The sequence below is a fragment of the Coenobita brevimanus genome, chromosome 47 (genome assembly GCF_032717465.1).
Source record: "Coenobita brevimanus isolate Jiangsu-jjx chromosome 47, ASM3271746v2, whole genome shotgun sequence".
In the NCBI taxonomy this organism is placed as follows: Eukaryota; Metazoa; Arthropoda; class Malacostraca; order Decapoda; family Coenobitidae; genus Coenobita; species Coenobita brevimanus.
The window spans coordinates 26,322,417-26,349,414 of NC_137000.1; the positions used below are offsets into that span (position 1 = coordinate 26,322,417).

Consider the following 26,998-nt stretch of genomic DNA (forward strand, 5'->3'; position numbering starts at 1 on the left):
ATACGGTACATACATGACGTGTGTGTCGCTATGTTTGTCAGTCAGTCAGTCCGTCTCCGTCCTATGTATATACCTGCAGACTGACTTACTTGTCTGTTTCCTATCAACTACAACAGCCCATATGAGATTCACTGGAGGATCGGTCCATCTCCTCGGAGGGAGAGCAGTACTCTGAATTATCCCTTCCCACGCTAACCAAGTACAAATATTAGGGAGGAGTGTCTGTAGTGAGAGTGATGCATAGGAAAAAAGAAGCGTATATCTGGATCGATATACTTGTAGTTGTAATTCATTAGCTATTTCAGTATGTTGGACTATATATATTTAAATACATGAGGAGGCACACAGAGATAAACACAAAAGCGTACGGTATATCATTGGGTTAGGGAGCAGTCTCCATAGTAATCAAACTGTGGAACGACAGATACGTCACATTTCATCTTAAAAGGTGGTTGTTGACGACAGCACAGGTTGACATGCCAGCGAAAGAGTATGGGACGGAATGCAGGGTTATAAGGAAGATGTATGAAAAGGAACTACTGGTATTTCACATTATTTATCTGAGGAGAATTGGTGTCGTGAGATGGGAAGAGCTATTTACATTGGAGTCATAATCGCACGTCAGGTTAAAGATCGGTTGTGGAGTCGCTATGGTTTCTTGATGGTTTATGATCTAGTTGTGTGGGTGTGGCGTGGATAGAGGTGTATGTGGTGTCGGTGTATTATCTGTCGGCCATTACTGCTGTGTATTGGTGTATGGGTGTAGGTTGGTCAGGGGTGTATGTGGTGTCGATGTATTTGTATATCGTTAATATATCTCTTATCACTGCTGTGTGTTAATGTCTGGGTGTAGGCTGGTCAGAGGTGTACTGTATATCGGCGTAGTATCTGGCTGTCATGCTGCTTTGTATTAATGTTAAGAGTGTGGGTTGGTCAGAGTTATACATAGTGTCTGTATATCTGTGCACGATCAATATATTAGTTTGTTATTATATTGTTGTACGAGTGTACCATTGCCAAGGTGTGTATGGTGACGATATATTTTCTGTCAGTTATTACTTCTTGTTGTATAGGTGTAGGTTGGTCATGGATGTACGTGGTGGTGGTGTGTCTGTGCAGGATCAATATAGGTTGGCGATGTGACTAATGGGCCGCCGTTTGAAAAGGCATTACCGTCAGATACCTTGCCCCCGGGTGTTCCCTAAATGGTTGATGGGTTTTATTCCACACCCACCCCTGAATTGTGTGTGTGTGTGTGTGTGTGTGTGTGTGTGTGTGTGTGTGTGTGTGTGTGTGTGTGTGTGTGTGTGTGTGTGTGTGTGTGTGTGTGTGTGTGTGTGTCCCTGCAAATGTATTTATGTGAATAATAACAATAACAACTATAAACCACTGACTGGGAACGTTGTGACTGCATATGAATTCTATGGATGAGGATTAAATATTTAGAAAACTGATGGTGCCCTATTATAGCTGCCATTTTTCTATATAAGCCAAATATTTACAGGATGAAAAATTACGCAGTAAATTGGTAACTAACACTTGTAAAACAAAATTATTTACTTTTTACTACAAAATAAAGTTCCATTATAAGTAGTGAATAAATACAGTCCATGTGTAGCCTGGGCTGGGGTGTAGATATGGTGCAGAGGGTGGAGAATTGATTTTTTTTTTTTTCGCGTCTGACTCTTGGCATAGGCTCAAGAGTCCGTTCCCTAAGGCCAAGCAGTCCTTCTACGTACCACACACCTTCACATGTCACCAATTCGACGTTAACACCCACCGTCTTTATTTTAAATACATGCCAGGGCTGTCTCATACAGGACTGGTGTATTGGTATTAGCGGGGTTGCTTTTACTTGTCAATGGGTCTTATGGTAGATCAGAAAAGTCTGTTTTAACGATATTTAAAATCTTAAAACTGTTTGCTGCCGTAACCGGAAATCGAACTGGAGTGTGTGTGTGTGTGTGTGTGTGTGTGTGTGTGTGTGTGTGTGTGTGTGTGTGTGCTGTTTATGTGTATGTGTGTGTTTCAGTGTGGGCGAACGCAAATGGTAATACTTTCATATACAAATTAAAAACGTGCAAGAGTATGGCTCCATGGCAGTGATACCTTTAAACTACCCACGCTGATTAAAACGACAATTACCTCGTTTAATTACACATAGTTAGGGTGTTTACTCCCCTGTTGGCACTGTTTTCATGGTTTAGGGAACATAATTATCGCAGCGGTTTTGCAATATGGCTGTAATTATATGGGGGTAATTTGGGTATGGGTGGCTTGCGCCTTAATGAGTTTGTCCGTCAGGGAATTAGGTATTAAAATGCTGTTTGGATTTGGGGTTATAATACATGGGAATAGATGGGACTTTTTAGAATGCACACACACACACACACACACACACACACACACACACACACACACACACACACACACACACACACACACACACACACACACACACACACACACACACACACACACACACACACACACACACACACACACACACTTATCATTACAACCAGTCAGCTCCACAGGTCTTAGTATTTTCACGTACCGTACACTCTTCGTCCTACACATGCATACATTCCCACATCCCCCCCACAAATATTGCCTCATATACTGATGACATCATGACACCCTCACACCACGTCGTAGATACAGCCTGCACACTGCAACAAGACTATCTCAACACACTTCAGGCATAGGTCGAGGACAGCAGGCTGATAATAGCTACAGCCAAATCCACCATCACATTCATCACCAGCAGAAAGTATGAGCACAGGAACCCCCTTAACATCACAGTTGATAATGTACCTATGCAACACACACCCTTCACTAAGATCATTGAATTGCCGTAATTATGTGACTGGACCCACCTTCAAGGAACACATAGAAGACGTCAGGCAACAGTTACTTAGGGCAGGGTAGGTAGGGAAGAAGGGAAATGGGGTAAGGCAGGGGTGGAGGGGTCATTACGCCACTATACCCCCCATCGCAGATATTACGCGCCCAGGTAATAGTCCAATCCATGCAAATGAGTGGCAGTGACGCAGGTCGTATTGACGCACCTCCTAACCCAACCTAACCAAACCCCATCTCACCTAACCACACCTCACCTAGCATGACCCTCTCCCCCTCTCTCTCTCTCTCTCTCTCTCTCTCTCATCGGTTCCCGAAACACAGCCTTATCACACCTTAGTGTAAGTTTCAGTCATGAAAACAAATCATGGTCATCATCGTTATCAGCAGAATTATCAGTATCTTCATCATCGTCATCGTCGTCAATATCAGCATCATCGTCATCACCACTAATTACTCTCTTCTGTCACAACTACAATTAACAAACACTTTAATCCTTTCATTCAAACAACGTCTTGCATACCCTGGTCTAGACTTCACCAGACATTTTTCATCAGCATGGGAGAGGCTTTTTGACCTGGAGAGGAAAGATGTAACCTTCATTTATCGCTCACTACAAGAACTCTCTCCTTTCGTTCGTAAAATGGTTCCAAGAATAAGATGAAATAATCGTTCTTGGGATGAAAGAGTCAAACAAAGTCTACATTTCAGGCTTTACACATGCCGTTCCTTAATGTCTTCTATTTTCACTGCTGACAATCGATTTTCCTCAGCTATGGGAACGCCTGTCATAGTCAAGGGATCTGAAGCAATCTATATTCTTCAAAACCACGATGTTCTTTTGTTACTTCAATCTCGCTACCGACACACGAGTCCTGCCCAAGAAAAGACCTCGTAGTGAAGCGGCCTAAGCGAGGGAAATCAGAACTGTATCACGTATATATTTTCTTCAGCAGCCGAAAATTAAAAACATGTACTTTTTTTTCATGTGCTATTAAGCCACGTATAATATTCTAATGTAATTTTTCGCTGTCAGGTACTCAGGGGTAGTAGAATAAATTTGCTAGCACGCTTAATTGACCTCAACCCTGACCTTACCCCGCCTCACCTCACCAGACATGACATTAAACTTTCCTTATCACAGTTTCCTTGCGCGCATTGTTTATCTTTTCTTCTGCCTCTTCTTTTTACCCTTTTCATCCTTCTTTCCCGGTTCCACTAACATTTCATTCCTCCTCCTCCTCCTCCTCCTCCTCCTCCTCCTTCTCCAACATTTTGCCCATTTATTATTTTGGTGTACTCTTAAGAGCTGATATTTATTTACCACTTCCTTGATGATGATGTTTTCTTGATGTTCCCTGCTCAGCTACATTATCCTGACCATCCTCTCTTGCTCTGGGTAATCGCTCGTTTCTCTCTCTCTCTCTCTCTCTCTCTCTCTCTATCTGTCTCTCTCTCTCTCTCTCTCTCTCTCTCTCTCTCTCAGTAAAGTGTAAGAAAAATATGACGCCAAATATCAAGGACTAGGAGAGCGTGACAGGAGTGGCAGGATTGGATTGGAAAGGGGGAGGAAGGAGAAGTAGGATGAGAGAAGAGAGGAAGAGGGAGTCAGTACGAAGGGAGAGGGCGTGAGAAAAATATGATTAGAGTCAGGAAATGGAAGGTAAAGCAAGGAGGGTGATGGAGGATGAGGATGGACAGGCCAACAACGAGAAGGAGCGGAGGGAAGGGAAGGGATAATGAAGAAAAAAAAATCAAATGAGGGAAGAAGAAGGAAGGAGGTATGTAGGAGGATGGAAAGGGAAAGGGAGGGAAGGAGAAAGGTGAAGGGTGGAAAAGGAAATGTAGGGAAGGAAATGCAGTGAAGTGGAGAGAAGAAATAAGAGGAGAGGGAAGCAGGAAGGGGAATGGACGACGAGGGTAGAAGAAAAGGTAGAGAAAGGGAGGGAAGTACAATGGGGTGGAAGAGAAAAACTAGTGACACAGATGAAAGGGAGAATAGATGCAGTTGAAAGAGAAGAGAGCGAGAAAAGGAGAGACACATCGGAGGGAAGGAAGGGCCCGAAGAAGAAAGAGGATATACAGCCGGGGAAAAAAAAAAAGAGAATAAAGAAAATGGATAAAAAGGGAGGCGAACGCAAGGCAGGATGTAGGCACAGAGGGAAGGAAAGGCGTAGGAGGGAGAGTCAAAGCAGAAAAAGGAGCTGAGAAGGAAGGGGCAGAGAAGGAGAGAAAGGGGAGTTGGGGGAGAAGGTACAAGAGGAGAAAGGGAAAGTTAGAGGGAGGAGGGGGGGGAAAGAATGATAAAAAGGGAGGATGAAAGGGAGGGCAGGACGAAACGGAAATAGAGAGAAAGGGAGAAGGGAAAGGCTGCAGGAGAGGGGTATGCAAGTAAATGAGGAAAGGAAGTACAGGTGGAGAAGGTGGCGCAAGAGGGAATCAGGTAGACAAGGAAAGGAAAGGTGGGAGGAGAGGGGAGGAGAGAGGAGAGGAAGGGAGAGGTGGGGGAGAGGGATGTAGAGAGGGAAGGAAGTGAAGGGCAGGCGAAGAGGGAGACAGATTAGAACAGGCACAAAAGGAAGAGAATAGGAGGAAAGGGAAGCGGAAGATGATGTAGGAAGAAGGGAAGGGCAGGAGGAGATGAGGTACTGAAGGGAAGCAGACAAATGATTCACGAGAGAGAGAGAGAGAGAGAGAGAGAGAGAGAGAGAGAGAGAGAGAGAGAGAGAGAGAGAGAGAAGGGAAGGAAAGGAGGAGAGAGAGATGGATGGAGACAGAGATGAGGAAGTGGCAGGTCCGGTAGAGGGAAGGGACACAGAGAGGTCAAATTGGTCAATCAAGCCCAAGGCGCTGCTCTGGACAGACTAGCAGTAATTACAGGCAGCCAGACACCACACCACACCAAAGTATACCACACCACACCACACCTCACCACACCACACCACCCCATTCCACTGCACTCCACGCCACATACATCAAGCCAAGAAAGCAGCACACCACACCACATACTCCAATCCAGCCCACCTCATCCCACCGCACCTCACCACACAGCAAAGCAGCAACACTTCTTCCCACCCAATCGTCACTACACCTCTCACACAGCACAATCACGATCTCATATGCTGTTGGCCATCCTGGGTTTATCTAAGATCAGTGGAATAGCCTGACAGTAACTGGAATTAAGGAGTTATTCTCGCCCAGACTACTCTAATTTCTTGTAGCTTTAGACCTGCGTGCCGTGGCGGGTTCCTCTCAGCTGCATGAAATCCTTCGGCGTTAATACCTTCAATTTGGTGACGTAAGGTTTGATTTATTCTTGCGACATCCAGCCGATTTTACCCACCACAAGGGAAAGTTCTTATGGAGGGGTTAATTAAGACTACAACTAATACTTCTAGCTCAGAAAGTCTCTCCTTAGCTGAATAAAATCATCGGAAAATGGCAAAAATAAATTGAAAAAACGTCATCGGATTGAAATGTTTAACTGGAATAAAATCATCAAAAGTTCTCAAATTACTTCCAGGTCAAAACAAAAGGAGGAAGATTGGTAAATTTTTAGAACCAACGTTTTCTTTTATTATTATTTTTATGTTTTCCTATGCAAAATACTGTTTTAATTAGTTTTGACCTTCATTTTGGGGGGAAAATCCCCCTTTTGGAATTTTGAGTAAGATTTCCAAAAGTGGGTTTATTCTTCAAAATCAAGATCAAAATTAATTAAAAACGCACAATATTGCATTAAACGAACCCAAACTAACAACCTAACCTAACCTAACCCAACCTAGGCCTAACCTAGGGCCTGACATAAGACCGAGTGCACACACCTGCACCAGCCAATATGGCGCGACATTCATCAGCTACTGAGCAATAGCCTAACCTAAGTTACTATATGACTATCCCTACAAAATTTGTTCCCCCAACTCAAACTAGGCTTAAAAGGTAAGTCTTAGAATAGTTCTGGGACGTAATATAATGAAAATTGGTAACATCGGTTACTTCAAAAGTTATACCGGTAGATTTATCCTTAATTACGACTGGTCTCCCACAGTTTGAATAGAATAGTCTGGGGCTGTGAACAAAACTGAATAAATAAAATAAGTAATAAATAAATCAGTAAATAAAATATAATATCGTACTGATGGAGTGGAGGTTAAGTCCCATCACAGTAGGTCTCCTTAGCCTGAATAATACTGTCTGGTGATAAGAATAAAATGAAAAATGTAATATTAAGCGAAGGACAAGTTATATCTCTTGGGGTAATGCTGAAATTAATTATTAATGGTCTCTCTCGTAATTCAACTATAAGGTCGTCAGTAACTTTAGCTCCGTGTGTGTGTGTGTGTGTGTGTGTGTGTGTGTGTGTGTGTGTGTGTTCATGAATCAGGCACAAGATACCAGCGTGGACTTCCCCCTGCCACCTCTCATCTTCACAGCACCAGATAACATAGATCATACTAGCTCTCTCTTACTCTCCCTCTCTCTCTCTTTCTCTCTCTCTCTCTCACACACACACACACACACACACACACACACCAGCATTTATGAGTGGAAAACTGCTATGCCTACTCATAAACATTGCCTATATATACTATCCTCTTTTTATTTCAGGACTCTTGGATAATTCCTCCAGGATTCCGCCCCTTTCTCCACTAAATCCCTTCCCTTACAATTACCGTTATTATTATTATTATTAATATTATTATTATTATTATTATTACTTTGTGTGAAGGAGAGGAAACGTTGAAATAAAAATCCCTTGGCTGGGTGGACAAGAGAGGTAACAAGTTTTTTTTTTTTTTTCATTTTTTTTTTCTCCTAAAGTTGACCCTTGATATTTTCACTTCAAATTCGCCTACGACATGGTCCGGGTGAAGGCATAAGTACTCTCCACGATTAGAGCAATTTTCTCCGGTGATTTTCATGTAACTACGTCGAGAGTGGAGAAAAAAATCCCACATAACAAAGTATTAGGTTTACGGAACACTTGAATTATCCCTCCAGCCCGATGACGTATATATTCGTTCTACCACATGGCGGGTTCTGGTGGGGGATACCTTCGTGTGGTGGCACAGGCATAAACGAGCGGGTCCCCACCTCGGTTATTCAGCAGTCCCTCGACTCCCTTCCTATCCCCGAAAGGAGGGAGGCAGAAAGCAAGAGAACTTCGGCCTGCAGTCCACTAAGATCACGTCTGTGGTGAATCTGGGGCTACAGCTGACAATGTTATTCGGCTTATCTCTCTCTCTCTCTCTCTCTAATTGTCCCATAAAGTTACAAATCGCAAGAAAGTAGGCAGCCAAGGTATTCCCGAAGAGATGATGGGTGAAGTAAGGGTGTGTTGTGTTGCCGTGTAGTGTAGCGTATCCAGCTGGACCATTTTCGTGTATTGTACCACACTGTATGATAAGTGGTGACTCAAGGCGAGAGAGGACAGGTGAAGAGGCTCAGAGTGCAAACAGACATCCAGCCACTGTACACGTGATCAACACACACACACACACACACACACACACACGAGTATTCATTCCCCTACCAGTCCACATATCATACATTTTGACTTGTCTCTCTGTCGTGTGTGTATCAGTACTTCTGTTTATCACGAGCCTGTCAATATGCTGTATGACTCATCAGTGCATATGTACCTTTCTATGTAAACACACGAACCATCTCTCTCTCTCTCTCTCTGCAATCCTTACTCCATTCCTAAAAATCCTGTGGACCCTCTCTTTTTTAATTTTACCTTTAATTTTTCCTGTCGCATCCTTCAAGCTATTTTTTATTACTTACCTAACTCTCGGTCCATTCTCTGTGGTCCAACAGATCTCATATCCACAACAGATGGCGTCAAGCACCGTCACATACCACCACTTGGGCGCTAGTACTCTCCCATCAAGACTAGAACATGCTAAGGTAATGGCTTGTCGTGTAGTTGTGTGGAAGAAGTGCTTTTATTTTTTATTTTTCCGTTTTTCTAAGCAATTTTTCTTTTCTTTTTTATTTTTTTTATAACTCACTTCAAACCCTCAAGCGCTCCCTCTCCCAGCCGGGCATCGATCTTACGACTTTATGGTCAGCAGTCCTCAGCCACTTGACCACAACCATCCCAGGGCGAAAAAAGAAAGAAAAGGTTTTGTGAGTGTGTGTGTGTGTGTGTGTGTGTGTGTGTGTGTGTGTGTGTGTGTGTGTGTGAGAGAGAGAGAGAGAGAGAGAGAGAGAGAGAGAGAGAGAAGTGTGAGATTGTGTGGGGTGGGGAGACAGAGAAAGAGCGGGATATTTTTCTTAGTAATAATGGCCGTCCTGGTAAAAAGGGAGGTGGGAGAGGAATGGGGGAGACAGATGGTGGCGAAAAGTGGGACAGGGAGAGAGAGAGAGAGAGAGAGAGAGAGAGAGAGAGAGAGAGAGGGACCAGCACCATGCCTTACACTTGGTCTACGGGTCGAACATGTCACTTTGTTCACTGACCTCGAATTTCGACCGATTATTCTCAAAGTCGATTTACTTTATCCTTGCGTGACCCTGAACATTTCCGTCGCTCGGTCCAAAGTGGATAAAAACTGATTTCTTCCTTTGTAACGTTACCCTCTGACACAGTGTCCTCAGAATCGATTCTCTCATCCTTGCCTGACCTTCAAACCTTCCTTTAATTCCTGTTTAAATCGTGCCAGACCTGACTTATACGGTAGTGTCGAAATTCTGACTTTGCACGATGACATAACCATCGACTAATTGTTCCCCAAATTAAAACACTGTCACTCAACCCGTCCACCAAGTCTGGTTTTAAATCGGACCTGAACTGTTTTAAGTTGACCTTATCGTTTAACCTTACCCTTTGACCTGTTGTTAAAAAAAAAAAAAATAATGGTAATAACTCCTTGGAAGACCCTCAGCAAGTCCACCAAGCCTGGTCCAGAAAACACACACACACACACACACACACACACACACACACACACACACACACACACACACACACACACACACACACACACACACACACACACACTTCTAATCAGTTATATGACATTTGGCCTTCGCTCTCTGTTTTGCAGGAGTCATCAGCTTTCTCTAGTGCCAGGTACAGAACCGAACCTTGAATATACCACAGATTTTTAAGGTACGGTACTGGCAGGGTGGACGAAAACAGACAAAAAATAAAACAGTGAAGTCACCCCAGTCATCACCTCCTCTGTGGCTCCGGGCACTGACGGAATGGAAAATGGAAAAATACCAAAGCACGGAAAAAGGAAAAAAGAAAAAAAAAACGAGTTCTTGGGAAGGGTGAGTGTGGGTGTGGCCTCAGGGTGGACGGACTTCAGGACGCTGACCCAGTTCTCGAAACCTAGGGACACGAAAAAATGGCCTCTGTGTGTGTGTGTGTGTGTGTGTGTGTGTGTGTGTGTGTGTGTGTGAATGTGTGTGTGTGTGTGTGTGTGTGTGTGTGTGTGTGTGTGTGTGTGTGTGTGTGTGTGTGTGTGTGTGTGTGTGTGTGTGTGTGTGTGTGACATTGGTGCCACAAATAAACAGTTCACGTACCGTAGCACCAGCCATTGCCTCAGCAGCCAGAGAAGTATCGGCAAACTGAAGGTCATGGTTGTGCATCGTGGGGTAATAGGTGGACAGAGTTTGGGATCCCACACAAAGAGAAACGATACCATATGAACCCTAATGGCGTACAGTTAATGGGGAAAAGTTTGACAAATGAGCGGTGAAAGTTACGGGCGTCCAGGATTGATGAAACACACCACCAATTGCCTGAGGTTCACTTTATTAGGTCGTATCGTAAGTGGTTTTGGAGATTGCGTAACACCTCTTCCTTAGCGATTTATTTTGAGCGTTGAAATTCAGTGTACTCTAATGTGTTGTTAGTGCATATTATATCAGTATTATAGCAATTTAGATAACGTGAAAAAAGAATATTAATGTGAAATATATGAAAATATCGCTGTGGAAAAGATGCTTCGAAGCCTTCTGTGCTGTTAAAGGCGACCCTTGCCTACGATACAACCCATGATTAGTCATATCTAAAAAAAGAAAAGAAAAAAAGAAAAGCAAAATCGAAATCTGGCCATAAGGAAGCCATTAATCGTCTCAGTCAAATGGCGTATATTTTGTTTCATTTTTGCCTTTACGGGACGATTTAGTTCAACTTACGAAAGGTATCTAGTAGTGAAGGAGTTAATGAAGGCTGTATCTAGTTCCTCAATTTAGATGTCACTAAGCTGATTGAAATAGTCTGGAATGGCAAGAATGGGATATATACCGTAGAGGACATCACCGTATTTAAAGTGATAATATACTGTACACAGGGAAAAAAGGCGGAGGAGAAGAGTAAGGAAAAGAAAGTAAATAAGTCAATACCTCTCCTGTAATACAGCCTTTGCAATGGCCGACAAAGAAAACGGTGAAAAATCCATCATCCAAAAAGGCGAGTAGAGTCAAACACCACAAATTGAGTTACAGTGTGTGTGTGGGTATGCGTTTTCCTCCCACGCTAGTTTTCCAACAAACGGGGCCAGCAGAGAGAGAGAGAGAGAGAGAGAGAGAGAGAGAGAGAGAGAGAGAGAGAAACTATACGACTGCATTGTTATTTTCGTCAGCCAAGGTCAAAGTCACCGAGTACACAGGGATGAGGACAAGAATAATGACAGTATGGTAACTCTTCTTCAGCATGTAGGGGCGTGGAGTGCTTGGGGCTCCGTAATGAAAACAGAGTGCACGACGATGTATGCAAGCCATTAATATTCACTGGTTGGCTAATAAAGGAACACCTGTCAATGTTAGATGTGATTACAGGAAGATCACACATATTCTATCATCATCATCACGATACGCACCGATACCGAAAGCTTCTGAAGTGTTCTATCAGCTCATGATTCAGACGTTATCGTAAAAAAACTGGGGGGTTTCCACACTCCTCTAAGTTTTGATAATACTACCTTTCCCAGAGTGACCGCAATTCCCTTTACTGTGTGTGATGTTAGAGGAGGACGAGTGATGGACGCCAGTAACTAGGTACTACTTTTTCTTCACACATGTACATATTTAATTACATGTACAAATATATTTTCAAGTGCTCAAGGTTATAAAACAGGATGTAATTACTCGTATGTTAAGAAGTTCTTCAGCATTACGACTCCATCAGTATGTCTTTCCACGGATGCTTCACCACTGATCCAAAACAGTAATACCACACATAGACGTCCACATATATTGAAAACAAATAAATAATAGAAAAAAAAACATACACACACACACACTTACGGTAAATATCGGCCGCAAAATAGGATGTGCTCATACTTTGACAGAATAGTGGTGTTGACTGAATATAATTAAGAATGATTAAGAACGATAAAACACTGGATCCCCGGAGAGCAAAAAATGTCATCCACTGATCCACACAAACACAAACAGTGAAATGATTGTCAGACTGAAAAGCAACTCCCACACAGTATGTAAGAGAGTGACTGAGAGACGGTGATAAACTGTCTACACAAACGATCAAACGTGAAGAGTTAAAAGAAAAAAAAAAAAAAGGGTATAACCATCCCCCTTCCAAAAAGAAAAATACGACTTTCCCCTCCCCTCCCAATATAAATTAGGGTAAAAAATGAAGAGTAGCAATAGAAGGGCAGGGTGGGGAGGGGTATGGTTCTTTCATCTGAACTTGGCATAAATTTTCGTCCTTTTGCAGCTTATTTCACGTAGCTTAGTGCCAGGAAGAAAGACATTGGTACTACTTTACATCCATTACACAGCACTTCTTGTGACTGGACATCATAAGCTAATGGTAACCTATTATCACTTAGCGTTCAGGATGGAGAGATGGCAGGTTTAGGCCAGGTTAAAGTGTAAATAGCACATTGACTGACCTGCGTGGTGGTGCAGGAGGGGGAGGCCGGCGAGCAGTAGCAGGAGGAGGTGGTGGCCGCCGGAATGTTGCCTCACCATCCTTGTCCGCCGGGGTTCTGCGGGTGAGGAGGGTACACGGTGTTAGTGTGTGGGTCGTCATGCTGGTGCGGGCGCTACTTTTGCACGATTACACCCGGGTTTCTTAATAAAGTAAGTGTTTCCCTGACGCTCCCTGGAGGGAAATTACGCTAAAAGATTCTGCTGGAGAGAGAGAATGCACAGTTCTAAATAATTTAGTTTTTTATATATATGATGCTCCTGAGTATATTCAAGTTTTCTTCACATTACTCATCAGGTAAAATGTGTTTCACAGTGGCAACACTTGCTCATCGTATTGTATTTATGTATTTTGGTATGTATGTATGTATTTATGTATATACATGTGTGTGTATACTGTAGGTATGTGTGTACATTACGTATGTTTGATAAATCATGGTTGGGAGGAATAGCATCGACAGTCCGGCGTAAGCGAGAAATGTCCCGAGAAAATATCATCAGCTGTAATCATGAAGTATGTGGGAAGCATAAAAGTTCCGTACTAACTATAATAGTTATACTCAACACACTCTGAGCAGGGCCAAGGAGGCCATTTTCAGGGCGCAGCGGCCCATCTGTGTGTGGCATGGTATGTCGTCATCCCCACACACGACAAGTATTGTGCACCTGCCCATAGTGAGATAAGGACAGGTATCCTCTTTACGATTGGTGTCATAACACTAGCAGAACTACTGTGTGTGTTGTAATATGGCTACGTTGAGTAAATGTTGATAATCAGTGATATTAATATGCGAAAGATAAAACTCCAGGACTGTCCTCCCACACCATTATAGAATCAGTCAGACGCAAAGTTCACAGCTTCACAAATGAACCCCTTTTATGTTTCAGCTATATATATATGGAGAAAAGACCACATGACTGTCTATTACCTATTACACACACACACACACACACACACACACACACACACACACACACAAGCCAGGAGGGAGCGAGGGGAGTGCACACAATGTAGGTGAATGAGAGCGCGTGTCCTTCGTCCCCTCTGCACACTTTTATTGTCATTATTTTTGCCTCTTGTTTACTACTGCCTTAAAACCGTGAATTCAGGAGGGGAGCTAAAAGGAAGGGTGGCCCAAGAGGGGAAAAATGGTGTGGTTGTTAGGATGCTGATGGAGAGAAAAACACACTGAATAGAAGCCAGACAAGTGGAGGTCAACGAGGGACCCTTACACACTGCCACGCAAACCATGTACACACAACACGCACATAACTCACATAGTATACATGGGCTGGTAGACGATTTCACACACACACACACACACACACACACACACACACACACACACACACACACACACACACACACACACACACACACACACACACACACACACACACACACACACACACACATAAATCAATATGACACGCGCTTAAGAATGAGTGCTGACACAGTTTTATCATCACAGACACATTCACTAGGCAGAGCAGGGGGGTCATACATGCACAAACACAAAATCCTCATAACAAATACACAAACACCAAAATTAATATGGCATGATAATCTAAACGACAAAGGCTTCCAAAAATCTGGTATGTGTTATCACTACAGAATAGAAATTATAACAATCTCTCTCTCTCTCTCTCTCTCTCTCTCTCTCTCTCTCTCTCTCTCTCTCTCTCTCTCTCACCTGCTCTCTCGCCCTTCCCAGCCAGTTGTGTCTGTCTTTCTCGCTCCATCTCTCTTCCTCCTCATCCCTGCTCCCTCTCTGTATCACGCACCGACAGTGTAGAGACTGTGCACACATCCACCCTGCAGTGACTCACCGCATCTCTCTCTCTCTCTCTCTCTCTCTCTCTCCTTCCATTTATCTCTGCTTCTATCAGCTGAATATATATGAATACATTCACATCACATCCTGTGGTATATATATATATATATATATATATATATATATATATATATATATATATATATATATATATATATATATATATATATAATCTCCCTTCATCTCAATTTTCTTTCACTTTCCCTTATTTCTCTGGCTCTGTTTGACTCAGTTTTCTTGTTTTCTCTCCTCCTCCTTTTATTTTTTCTTCAGTTTATTTTCATTTTTTCCCCTTTGTACCTCTTCTCTAAGTTCAGTTCAATTTTCTTTCTCACTGGGGCAGGGTGGGACGAACCTACCCTGTGAAGTTAGGCGTTGTATGATGGACGGCTTTAGCGGTGGGGACAGATTTTCGATGCTAGGGGAAGAGGGGGGAGAGGCATGGGAGAGATGGTCGTGGTTGGTTGTGGGTGATCGAGGCAAGGCGGGGGCAATACACCGTGTGAAATGGGCGCTGAAGGTTGGTGAGTATGGTGGTCGTGGCGATAGTCAAGTCCGACACTTTCTCCATATAATGATCAATAACAAGGAAGTACCGGTTCTTTGTTCCTGGTGAAGTTAAAGGACGCTTCAGAGGAAAAGTCCGTCTGCTCTGACCCTCATGTCGTGGGTACTTGTAGAGAGAAAGTAAAATTAAGTACGCGCTGCTTTTGCAGGTAAGAGGATTTCATGGTATTGAAGGAGTTTTCTTTTGCGCTGTACTGACGTTATTTTTAGCACATTGTTCCTAACCAAAGGGGATTTTATTCAGCTTAGGATAGACGTTTAGTAGTGAAAGTGGCTAGAAATAGTGTTCTGCAACCTCTTCAACTCGAAAACGTCCTTCCCTGGCCAAATAAAATCACGTGACTGTAGCATGAATGTATGGCGTGACGGTGCTGATGGGGTTTACATGTGACGCGATAGTTGCCAGTTTCTCTTGCGTCAGCCACTTGAGTCTGGAGTACCTCTGTCTATTGCCGGCCCAGCATCCAGATAACACGTAATAAAAGCTAAACACATTGACGTAAAACCTTCTTTGTCACCTGCGTACACATCCAGGAACGTTAAATGATAAACGCAAATATACCGCGTCATTACGAAAAACACTTGAACCAGGCGCATCTCTGAGAGTATCTTGGTCTTATTTTTTTTTTAATTTTTATTTCTGTTAGCAGCACCAGTGTGGTGTTAAGATTATTTCAAGTCCCTCTTTGCGTCTCAGATGCAATGACTATAGATTGGAATGTGTTAGTCATCCCTTTTCTGTTATCTTCATTCCCACGTTAAAAGGAATATTCTCAGGTGGTTTGGCCGTGTGGATGTGATGGAGAGAGCTTGTCTTAAGTGTGTACATCAGGTAGTGAAGAAGATACGACATTTTAAGACCAGTGTACAGGGATAAGGTGTGAAGCATAGGAGGGAAGGAAATGGAGGAAGGTTGTCACGAGCAGGGGGATAAGGGCTTGCGGTATATTCGTCTGGGTCACAGCTTTCAGGATAAGGCGTCAGGCGGTGTTACCAGATCTTCTTCAACTTAATCTGTGAGAATGGCCATATTAATGTTATCACTGCCCATGCTGTGTATAAAAAGACAGCTTCCTCAAAACGAGAACTTATTTTCACGTTTTGCTATCCTCAGACGATTTCATTCAACTTACTGTAATATGGATCGTAGTTGTGTGTGTTTTTTTTTAATTGTTATTCATCTTTTAGTGCTTTATCCATCTCCTCCTGATCGAAAAGTCTCCCTGAAGCATATTAAAACTCATGTAGCTAAAACAAGTAACTTAAAAAAAAGAGACTGGATTGGGGAGCATAATTGACTCCCACACAGCTAATAACGATGATGAGACAAATAGCAACAGTCATAACGAAAGCAAATGAGTCATTCTGTCAAAGATAATGATAACACACTGGATAAGAGGCTCAGTGTTCCAAGGTAATGATCATGAGACATATATGGAGATGCACAATGTAGGCGTCAGAGATAATAATGACGATGAAGCGAATAATCAAGAGGCAAAAGGAAAGTGAAGGGCAAATAAGATGTAAGGAGATGGAATAAGGTGGCCCTTCAAAGATAAATATACGGATGAATAAGTAATAGATGTGGTGAATGGCATCAAATTAGTATAAGATGTGAGGATGAGAAATGAGGCGGCTTTCCGAAGGTAATTGTAAGGATGAATTAAATGAGTAAATGATATAACGAGGGTAAGGCCACCTCAGAGTGACCCTGAACCACAGCGTATCAAAACATTAGCTAATTACAGAGACTCATCCACAAGGTCCATAGATCATTAGCATGAAAACCAGTTCCGGGTAAACAGCAGGAATTTAAGCCATTATTTTTACGTGGAAATCTGAGCCATTGAAAGGAACGCTCGACTTCCGTCATGCTTGTATTTCCTCTCTGAATAGACGGTCACAACAGCTTCTTCTTCCGCACCTAAGGACTCCATTGGATCTATTCATGTCGTATTATTTTCTGCACGACAGATATGTTGGGAGTCTTTTGCTGCTCCAATTCACATAGTTATTACAGTCTCTAGTTCACGATCTCTAAGTCCCTCCTAACTGCCACTTGAAGCCCAGGGTCACACGCAAATTACAGACACATTATATGACACTAAATCTCCCTCTTGTTATAGGTTCTAGTATAAGATAATAGTTCAGCTTCAGCAACACTATTTTTCAGAGCGTGGTTGTTTGACGCAGTGACCCTTTCAATTTACAGATAGTATTTATAGATGCTCACTCTATCTGTTCTTGGTAATGTTTTTTTTTTTCTCTCTCTCTCTCTCACACACACACACACACACACACACACACACACACACACACACACACACACACACACACACACACACACACACACACACACACACACACACACACACACACACACACACACACACACACACACACACACACACACACACAGTATTCTTCCCCTATGCATAATTCAAGCCGTGATAACAGTCGTTCTTATCCCTGAGCTGGCCTCGTTCATCAGCCTGTCAACATGAAGGAGTAGCTAATGAGTGTAATTACCACCATCACCAAAGTAATAACTTCGGTTGACGTGTGTGTGTGTGTGTGTGTGTATTATTATTATTATTATTATTATAATTATTATTATTATTAGTGTTATTATTATCATCATCATCATCATCATTATCATTTACCATTTCCAGTAGCCTAATAAAAGTAGCATTTTCCAGCTGTAATCACCAACATTACCTTCTCAGTTCAACTACCACCATCACCACAACTCCTATCAGTACACCACACCATCACCACCACCACCACCCCCTCCTCCTCCTCCTCCTCCTCCACAGCTATTGCCAGTTCACCATTACATCTATTACCACCACCACCACCACCAACACTACCACCACCACCACCACCACACCACCGTTACTACTACCACAACCACTACTATTACCCTCTCAAGCAGCCACTATGACCATAACCACTACTACAACCACAAGCACAACGGATTCACAAAGACACTTCTTGTTTTGATGTCTGTGTTTTTTTTCCCAAAGCCTCAATGGCCTTAATCTGATAATCACCAATCACTGACGTCAATGGCAGGTGTGTGTGTGTGTGTGTGTGTGTGTGTGTGTGTGTGTGTGTGTTTGAGAGAGAGAGATCTATAACCAATTTTCTTTTTTTTTTCAATGTGTTTACGCTTCTTCTTCTTTTTTTTTTTGTACTCTCTTGTTCACTGTTCCATCCTCTCCTAGTCTACCCACTTTCCTACTGCATCCTTAGTTTTCTCTCCCTCCCCTCCCTTTCTCTCTCACCATCTACTCCGTCTCTTCTTTCCTCCACTCCTCTTCTTTCTCTTCTTTCTTGCATCAGTCCTGTAGCCCTGCACGCTGTCCATCTGTCTACTTCTTATTTCACATTATTGTTTTGTTTTTCTCATCACTCTTCTCTCACAAGCCATCCTCCTCCAAATCTGTCCCATTCCTTTTTCTTAACTCCTCCTCCACCTGTTTCTTACCTTTTCTTACCTCCTCCTCCACCAGTTTCTTACCTTTTTCTTACCTCCTCCTCCACCTGTTTGTTACTTTTTTCTTACCTCGTCCTCCACGTGTTTCTTACCCTTTTCTTACCTCCTCCTCCACCTGTTTCTTACCTTATTCTTATCTCCCCTTCCACCTGTTTCTTACCTCCTCCTCCAGCTGTTTCTTACCTGTTCTTACCTTGTCCTCCATCTGTTTCTTACCTTTTTCTTACCCCCTCCTCCACCTGTTTCTTAATTTTCTCTCTCTCTCCTCTTTCTCCCTTCCATACAATTCTCTCTTCCTTTCGTCCCTCGTCACTCCTTCTTCTGTCATATAATTCTTTTCCTGTACCACCAAATTTTCTTTGCTTTTGTCATCCTTTCTACGTCAGCTTTCCTCCTCCCCGTCCCCTTTCTTGCTATTCAATTATTTCTTCTTTCAGACTTTCCCTCACACACACATATACACACACACACACACACACACACACACACACACACACACACTCTGTGTGTGTGTGTGTGTGTGTGTGTGTGTGTGTGTGCGAGTGATGAAGACTCGACCATAGGTGAGTTAAACAAATCTTTACAACAAAACAGTATTTCATTTTTTGAGTATAACTTCCACCATCAACAAACTATGTCTCAGGAGTTGTATTGTGCCTGATTGTAGGTTGGTTAGAGAGAGAGAGAGAGAGAAGGAAAGAACGAAAATGGCACCTGGCCTGGAGGAAATAAGCGCCAAGTGGAAATACAGCAATAAATCCAGGAAAATACGATGGCTAAGAGGGTATTCTGTGAGCGGATTAGGACCAGCGCTGGGATTGACATTGCCTGTGGTATTCTGAAGGGCGCGGTGAGGGGCGCTGCAGGAGGCTGTGGGTGGGGCGGAAGAAGAGGGAAAGACTGGAGGGAGAGAAGGACTGGAGAGAGGGAGGAGGAGGAGGAATGGAGAGGAGGAGGAGGAAGAGGAGGAGAAGAAGAAAGTTTGGGTGAATGCTTGTCGACTACGCGCTCATTTCCAACATTCTCTTTCTGTACAACCCACAACAGTCCCGAACTGTACCGCAGGTTGAGTAGGAAGTAAAGGATGAGAAGCTGAAGGAGGGATGAGGAAGGAAGGGAGGGAGTGGAATAGTACTGGATATGGAGGGAGGCGGGTATGAATGGAGAAATGGGAGAGAAGAGAGGAATGAAGATGGGGATGTAATGGAATAGGGGTTGGAGTAGGGGTGGATTGGGGAGATGTCTGGTAGGATGGAGGGGGGGGATAGGATAGGAAGGGAAAGTAAGGGGATGGGGGGAATGGATGGTAGAGGGAAGAGGATGAGGGAGGAAAGAAAGGGAATGGAGATTTGGTGGAAGAGGGTAGAGGAGGAGGTAATCTAGAGGAAGGGGAAGGAAAAGAAGGAATTAGTAAAGAGAGGTGAGGGAAGAAAGGTACGGAAAGAGATTAGAGAGAGAGAGAGAGAGGGGGGGGAGGAGGGGGGCTGGATGAATGGAACACACACACACACAAACACACACAAAACAGCATCTTATATACCCAAATACCAACTAAGCTCGTTATGCCAGCTAGGCCTGAGAACAAGAATGTAGGCTTAAGGTACCGTATGAGGACCAATCCGATTACCTCTGTGAATATCAGAAAAATATTACCTCCAACCCACAGACACACAGATAGACACACAAACTGCTGTAACTCTTAAACAGACAGACACAGAGACATGACCTGCGAAGGGAAAAAAACATTAATCCTAACAGACAAAAACATTACTCTAACAGACAGACAGACTGAAAGAGAAACGGATGTAGTTCCAGGGTATTACCGGGTTCAATAGACACACGCGTAACCAAAGGGCCTTGGACACTCGTAAGATTTTCACCAACAGACAAACAGAATGACCAGGCCTTCCAAAATAATACCTCCAACAGACAAACAGACATAACCAGTCCTCGAAAAATATTGCCTTCAACAGACAGACACGCAACCAGGCCTCAGAAATATTTTTTTTTCCTAAAGACAGACAAACAGACATAACCAGTCCTCAAAAAAATTTACTTCCAACAGCGACAGACAATTATCTAGGCCTCCAAAAATATTACCTTCAATGGACAAACAAACAAACAGTTGTAACCAGTCTCACTATCCCCAGGTTAACCCCTTCATTTCCCGATTTATTTGTTTATTTTCTTTTTTAATGTAAGAAAGAAGGAACCAAAGGCCAGGAGCCTTCAACTATTGTTCCCTCCAAGGAAAAAAAAAAAAAATCAGAGAGCCAAATTCAAGATCCGTTCACTTCATCTCGAGCTTCCTGGACACACTTGGTTTGAAAGACAGATCATAGGAAATAGGAAATACAGACAGAGGGAGACAGTTCCAGAGCTGACCCGTTGCATACATGAAAGATTGGGAGTAACGGTTCACTCTGGCATTAGAGAGTTGGACAGAAGAAGGATGAGAGTTTGTTGCTAGACGGGTGTTACGCGCCCGTCGTACTGGTGGAGGGATGCAAGCAGACAGTTCAGAGGAGCAGTGACCATAGAAGTAGCGACAGAAAATAAATAAAGATGCAACAGTGCGGCGAAGAGACAGAGGTTGAAGGAATCCTGTGAGCGGAGTAAAATCGTTTGATGGTAGGCAAGAAAAAAAAATGAAAAAAAAAAAGAGGAAAGGAAAGCAGAAGGAAGGGAAGAGGGAGTACGAGCGGAAGAGGAGGAGGATATAAGAGGAAGAGTAAATGGAAGAGGAAGTAAGAGGAAACGGAAGAGAGCCGGAAAAGAAACAAGTTGAGGATGGGTAAGTGAGAAGCAAGAGGGATGAGGAAGATGAGGAGGAGGAGTAAGAAGGAGAGGAAAACAAAGAAAAAGGGTGGGGAAAATGAAGGAAAAAAGAAAAGAAGAGAAGGAGGAAAGGGAAGAGGAATGAGGAAGAGAAGGAGGGAGAGGAAGACAAAGTAAAAGGAAGGGGAAAATAGAAGAGGGAAAAAATAAGAAAAGAAAGGGGAAAGGGAGGAAGAGGTAAGAAGTGAGAGAAGGAGGAAGGGGAGGAAGATATAAGGAACAAGCACCACTTCTCATACTCTCCCCTCTCACCTGCACCACAAAACACTGCCTTACGACCTGGTAAAACGAGAGAGAGAGAGAGAGAGAGAGAGGGGGGTCAGGTGTCAGCTTAATAACGATGAATTCCTAGTGGTGTTGGCACTACCTGTCGCTTTCCTGGACCATTCTCCTTTCTCTCTCTGTCTTTCTCTCTCTCTCTCTCTCTCTCTCTCTCTCTCACTGGCTATACGAGGTGCCTGGAAGGAGAGGCTAATGAAACTGGGGTAGTGGGGAGTTGGGAAGTAAGGTGGGGTGGTTAGAGGTAGTGGGAACGCTGGCAAGATGGAGTGGATGTGTTAGAAATTAGTGCCGCTGTTAGAGGTAGTGGGGAGTGAGGTGGGTGGTTGGAGTTAGCGGGGAGGGGAATTAGAGGTAATGGGTTGGGAGTGAGGTGGGGTGGGTAGAGGTAGTGGGGTGGGGAGTGAGGGTTAAGGTGCGATTCGATTGGGTGGTCAGATGTTGTGGTTGGGTGGGTCGTGATGTGGCTCGGTGTGGGGTAGTGCAGATATATGCTGAGGGAAGAAACGAGGTCAAAGGACGGAGATGGATTGAGGTGAATGTTTTGGGTAAGGGATGGCTGAAGTGGAGGTGAAGGTACGATGATGGAGTGGGGTCCAGGAAGAACAGGAGAAGTACGTTGGGTAGTGGCACAAGAGCATCATAACTCATAATCTTGTAAAGGACGGAAGGTTTTATAAACAGTATGTCTCTTCCTGGAAGCATATCTATATAACAGTATACGAATGTAATAAAAGTCTAGGGTATATACAGTACCAGTTCGGAGAGACCGTTGCAAATTCTATCTCCCGCTGAGCAACTGAAGTGAATTGGTCGGGAAAAAAATTATCATGACGCTGGGTGTGCCTGACAGTTTGGAACACAGGACGACCAGTTATTAAAGACTGTACTGCTGAGTCTATATCAGTAACGGTTTGATATTTTTTGTAATGTCACTACTGTAATTCAGAATAATTTGTCATCAGTCGGGATGTGTGCAGAGCTGAGAAGAATCGCATTGAAACACCCGGAAAAATATGCCGAGGTTGACAGTGGCGTGACGTACTTCATTGGATGTACTAATTCCATTGGGATTTAGGGCCGTGTTCTAGGTGGCATGATTTCTTCCTTAGTGATTTATTTTTCATGTTACACCTTAACATTCCCTTGTATGCTATTTCTATCACTTTACTATCGACATAGTTTGCATCTATGGCATACAAGAGGATAGTGAGGTGTAATTTGCAGAATAAATCGTTGATGTAAAGGTGTTACTAATCCAAAGCCACTTTTAATGGGACTTTTTATAATGTTCGGGTTCACTTTCATGAATCGTAAAGGCCCGATTTCTTGAGAACTCTACGTCGGCATAAATTTGCTCAGTGTTGTCAATGTCGCCATCATTATCATCGTCATCACCATCCTGCCCCTCCTCCTCCATATCATCATCATCGTCATCATCATCATCATCATCATTATCATCCAGACCCTTATTCCCACCTAAAGTTGGAGTGAAGTGGACGCCTCTGTCGAGTATGTTACAATTTACTTCACGCAATAAACTACAAGAGAAAAAAAAATATGGAGGAAGATCTATATATACCGCACCATAAAAACATCGAGCAAGAAATGGGAGGGATGAACTGTCTCCATTTGTCCTCTCTAAAGGGACGTCTTCCTGGACTCCCAACATATATTTTTTCCTCTGTCTCTTTAATAGGTTTTTCTTTTGCTTTCGCTTTCCGCTTATTCTTCCTTTTTTTCTCTCTCTCTCTTGGTTCTTTTTTTCTTTTAACATTTGGCTTTTGACATATTTCTTGTTTTAATTCTTCTCTTCTTAACACTCTCGTAAGTAAAGAAAATCGTCTGGCGTTAGCAAGAATATAAAGACGTCATCGTTATGATGGGTTAGTGGAGAATTTTCTAACCCCTACATCATCATTATCATCATCATCATCATCATCATCATCATCATCATCATCATCATCATCATCATCATCATCACCTCCACCAACGAAGTTGGAGGTTATATATTCACATATGTTTGTCTGTTTGTTTGTCCACAGGATATCTCCAAAGGTTCTCAATGAATTTCAATGAAATTTTGTGGAATGGTGGGCCATGGCCAAGAAAGAATTAATTAAACTTCGGGGCGGATCCGGATCCTGTGTATCCTGCACAATATCTCCAAGAGTTGTCGATGAATTTCAATAAAATTTCGTGGAAATTTTGGGGCAGATCTGGATCCTATGCATTCTGCACAATATCTCCAGTCCTCTCCAGTGGCAATGGCATTGGCGAAAGTATGCGAACTCTGAGCGCTTTCTGTTTGTCGCTGCCGTCACTTTTTTTTTTTTTTTTTTCCCTTGGACGTGTAGGAAAGCTGATGTACGAGCCCAGGCCTAACCATCTGCTCATATTTTTGTGGACTTTTTTTCATCACAGAAATCTTCGCATTACCTCCCTGACAGGGTCCATCCATTGACTATCAAGCTCGCTCTCCTTCTCTCTCTCTCTCTCTCTCTCTCTCTCTCTCTCTCTCTCTCTCTTTGTGCTATGTTAGAACTACTCCTTACGTGATGCGGCGTCATACAATAGTGAGATCAGCCAGGATAGTGAAGGGCCGCAGTTATGCACATGGGAACTCCTCAACAGCACACAGAGGAACACTGGTCTTGTTTGCTTTATCCATGCTACCCGAAGATTATTTTGTTCAGCTTTGGAGAGATCTTTCTATCTGGAGAAGTTATTATGGCCCTCATTATCTTACACCAAGAGGTCTGGAACGATTATATCCCGAGTGATGCCTTCAGTGCCTCTCCTCCCCCAACCTCCACTCCAGCCACATTCTCCCACCTACGTCCTCGCCGTTTAGAAGCTCAGTAGGGCAGTATAAATGTGGAACAGTGTATTTTACGTGGTGGTGCTTGCTTCGGGACGCCTGCATTTATTCCCCTCATTACAGGCATCATTGCAGGGGGGAACCACTCGCATCTAATTGGCAAAACTAACGACCTGGTTGAAGAGCCCACGACACACAGAGAGAGGACAGGAGAAGAGGGAATTGATGCGGAGAGGACAACAAGGACGTGTAAGAGAATGAAAGATGCATTGAAAGAAGATGATAAGAAAGGAGATGAGAAAGAGGTGACGAGGGAAGGGAAGTGAGTGGGAAAGGACACGAGAAGAGGAGGCAAGCGTAAGGAAATGAGATATCTAACAACGGGCGAATATATGAGGATGGAAGAGGGATTGAACAGAAATGGTGAACTATCAGGAAAAGGTGGGCTTAGCAGAAGAGGGCGGGCAGAGCAGATAAGGATGGGCTGGGAAGAAAGGGTGGGCTGAGCAGACAAGAGTGGGCTGAACAGACAAGAGTGGGCTGAGCAGGGAAGCATGAACAGTACAAGGTATATCGGTGACAAGTGGTGGTGCAATACGGAGGTGCAGAGAGAAGACACTCAGATGGCAAACTATCGGTATAGGAAAATATTCAGTTAAAGAAGCAAAAGACAACGAAATAGGGAAAAGACAAAGAGAGAAAACGAAGCATGAGAATAGGCAAAATAATCACACGAACACCGCCTGAGAGAATGATGCGCGCGAAGAGAAAATGTAAAATGGAACAAATGAGAGAGAGAGAGAGAGAGAGAGAGAGAGAGAGAGAGAGAGAGAGAGACTATTAATTAACGGGAAATTTTTTACTCCTGGACGGATCGAGTCACAAAAACCGGGGGGAAATTAATAACATTGATACCCTAAAATACAATCTTTAAACTCCCCACCCTCACCCCCACCCCACCTGCAGCAATACCCAGACCCCGACACTGAACGTCCTTCCTGTAACTTGGTCTGGGAGAGTATGTACGAAGGATCCTAACCAGTTCCTACCCTAGGCAAGTCTTCAGGGCAGTGATTTGTGAGCAGAAATATTTTTGGTGTGTCGTATGTTTCTTTTCCCCTTTCCGGTTGAGGTGGTTGTGACGTGTGGGTCGGCTGTATGACTGAGGATAAAAGAATAAATAACAAGGTTTATATTATGCAACACAGGCTTAGGAAGGTTTATGAATACGGCTGTTTGTATTGAAGGAGCGCTACCAGAGAATAATTGGCAAGCTGAAGGACCGTCTTGACAGGGGTATAACAGGGGAAGGTCTCTGTGGTTTCGGTAATCTTGCCTGCATGAGAACAGGAGCCAGGAATACACGCGTCCATGTACATAATTAACGGGACAACAGGACTAGGTATTGATCCTGACTGTATTCCCTTAGTTTAATATATATATATATATATATATATATATATATATATATATATATATATATATATATATATATATATATATATATGTATATATATATATATATATATATATATATATATATATATATATATATATATATATATATATATATATATATACACACAAATCTTTCTATCTACCTATCTATCTGTACATATATGTATGCTAGTTATAGTTGATATAAAGAAGGACTCGCCTAAAATAAGATCTTTAAATAGATTTTCGATGTGCATGCATAAGCTAACACACACACACACACACACACGGAGGAACAGAGAGAGAGAGAGAGAGAGAGAGAGAGAGAGAGAGAGAGAGTGAGAGTGAGAGAGGTTCCAGTTCATGATATAATTCCAAAATGTGTTGTGGTAGGCAAAGCTGAAGTAATACCAGATCATTATGCTGCCAGCTGACTAAACAAACCTAAAATGATGCATAATAACATGCTGTGTTTGGTTGTGTTGGTTCCCTTCAGTAACATAGCTTCATTAATTCGTCTGTCGTTGGCATTATTCTTTATCACTGGGCATGTACAGCCTTCAACTCTTTCCATATTTCTTATCTTTTCATCCTTCCCGATTTACTCTCCCGCATTTTCTTTAATCTTTTCTCCTTCTTCTCCCTTCCTTCCCATCTCATACCCCTACATCCTTCCCCAGATACTCTGCTCGTGTCCTCGCCTCTCCTGATCCTTCCCCCCTTATTATATCTCGCCCCTTGTCATTCCTCCCTGTTCTTCCCCTCCCTTCCGCTTGCTGCCAATCCATCTTCATTTCCTTCCCTCTAACCCTTCCTTCTTCGACACATCTCTTCCTTTCCCTCACATTCTCTCCTGCCATTTTCCATCCATTTTCTTTGCTAATCATGCTCTCTCTCTCTCTCTCTCTCTCTCTCTCTCTCTCTCTCTCTCTCTCTCGCTGTCATAATTTTCCT

The 26,998-nt window shown here is 43.1% G+C and overlaps 1 protein-coding gene across 1 annotated transcript in view; it reads right to left on the minus strand.

Annotated features, from left to right (window-relative positions):
• LOC145399131 (uncharacterized) overlaps nucleotides 1-26,998 on the minus strand; it is a 196,085-nt gene that overhangs the window by 87,809 nt on the left and 81,278 nt on the right. The window contains exon 2 of the mRNA XM_080271870.1: nucleotides 12,732-12,827. Within this exon, the coding sequence (XP_080127996.1) occupies nucleotides 12,732-12,810 (79 nt within the window). The 5' untranslated portion in view covers nucleotides 12,811-12,827. The remainder of the gene's footprint in view (nucleotides 1-12,731; nucleotides 12,828-26,998) is intronic.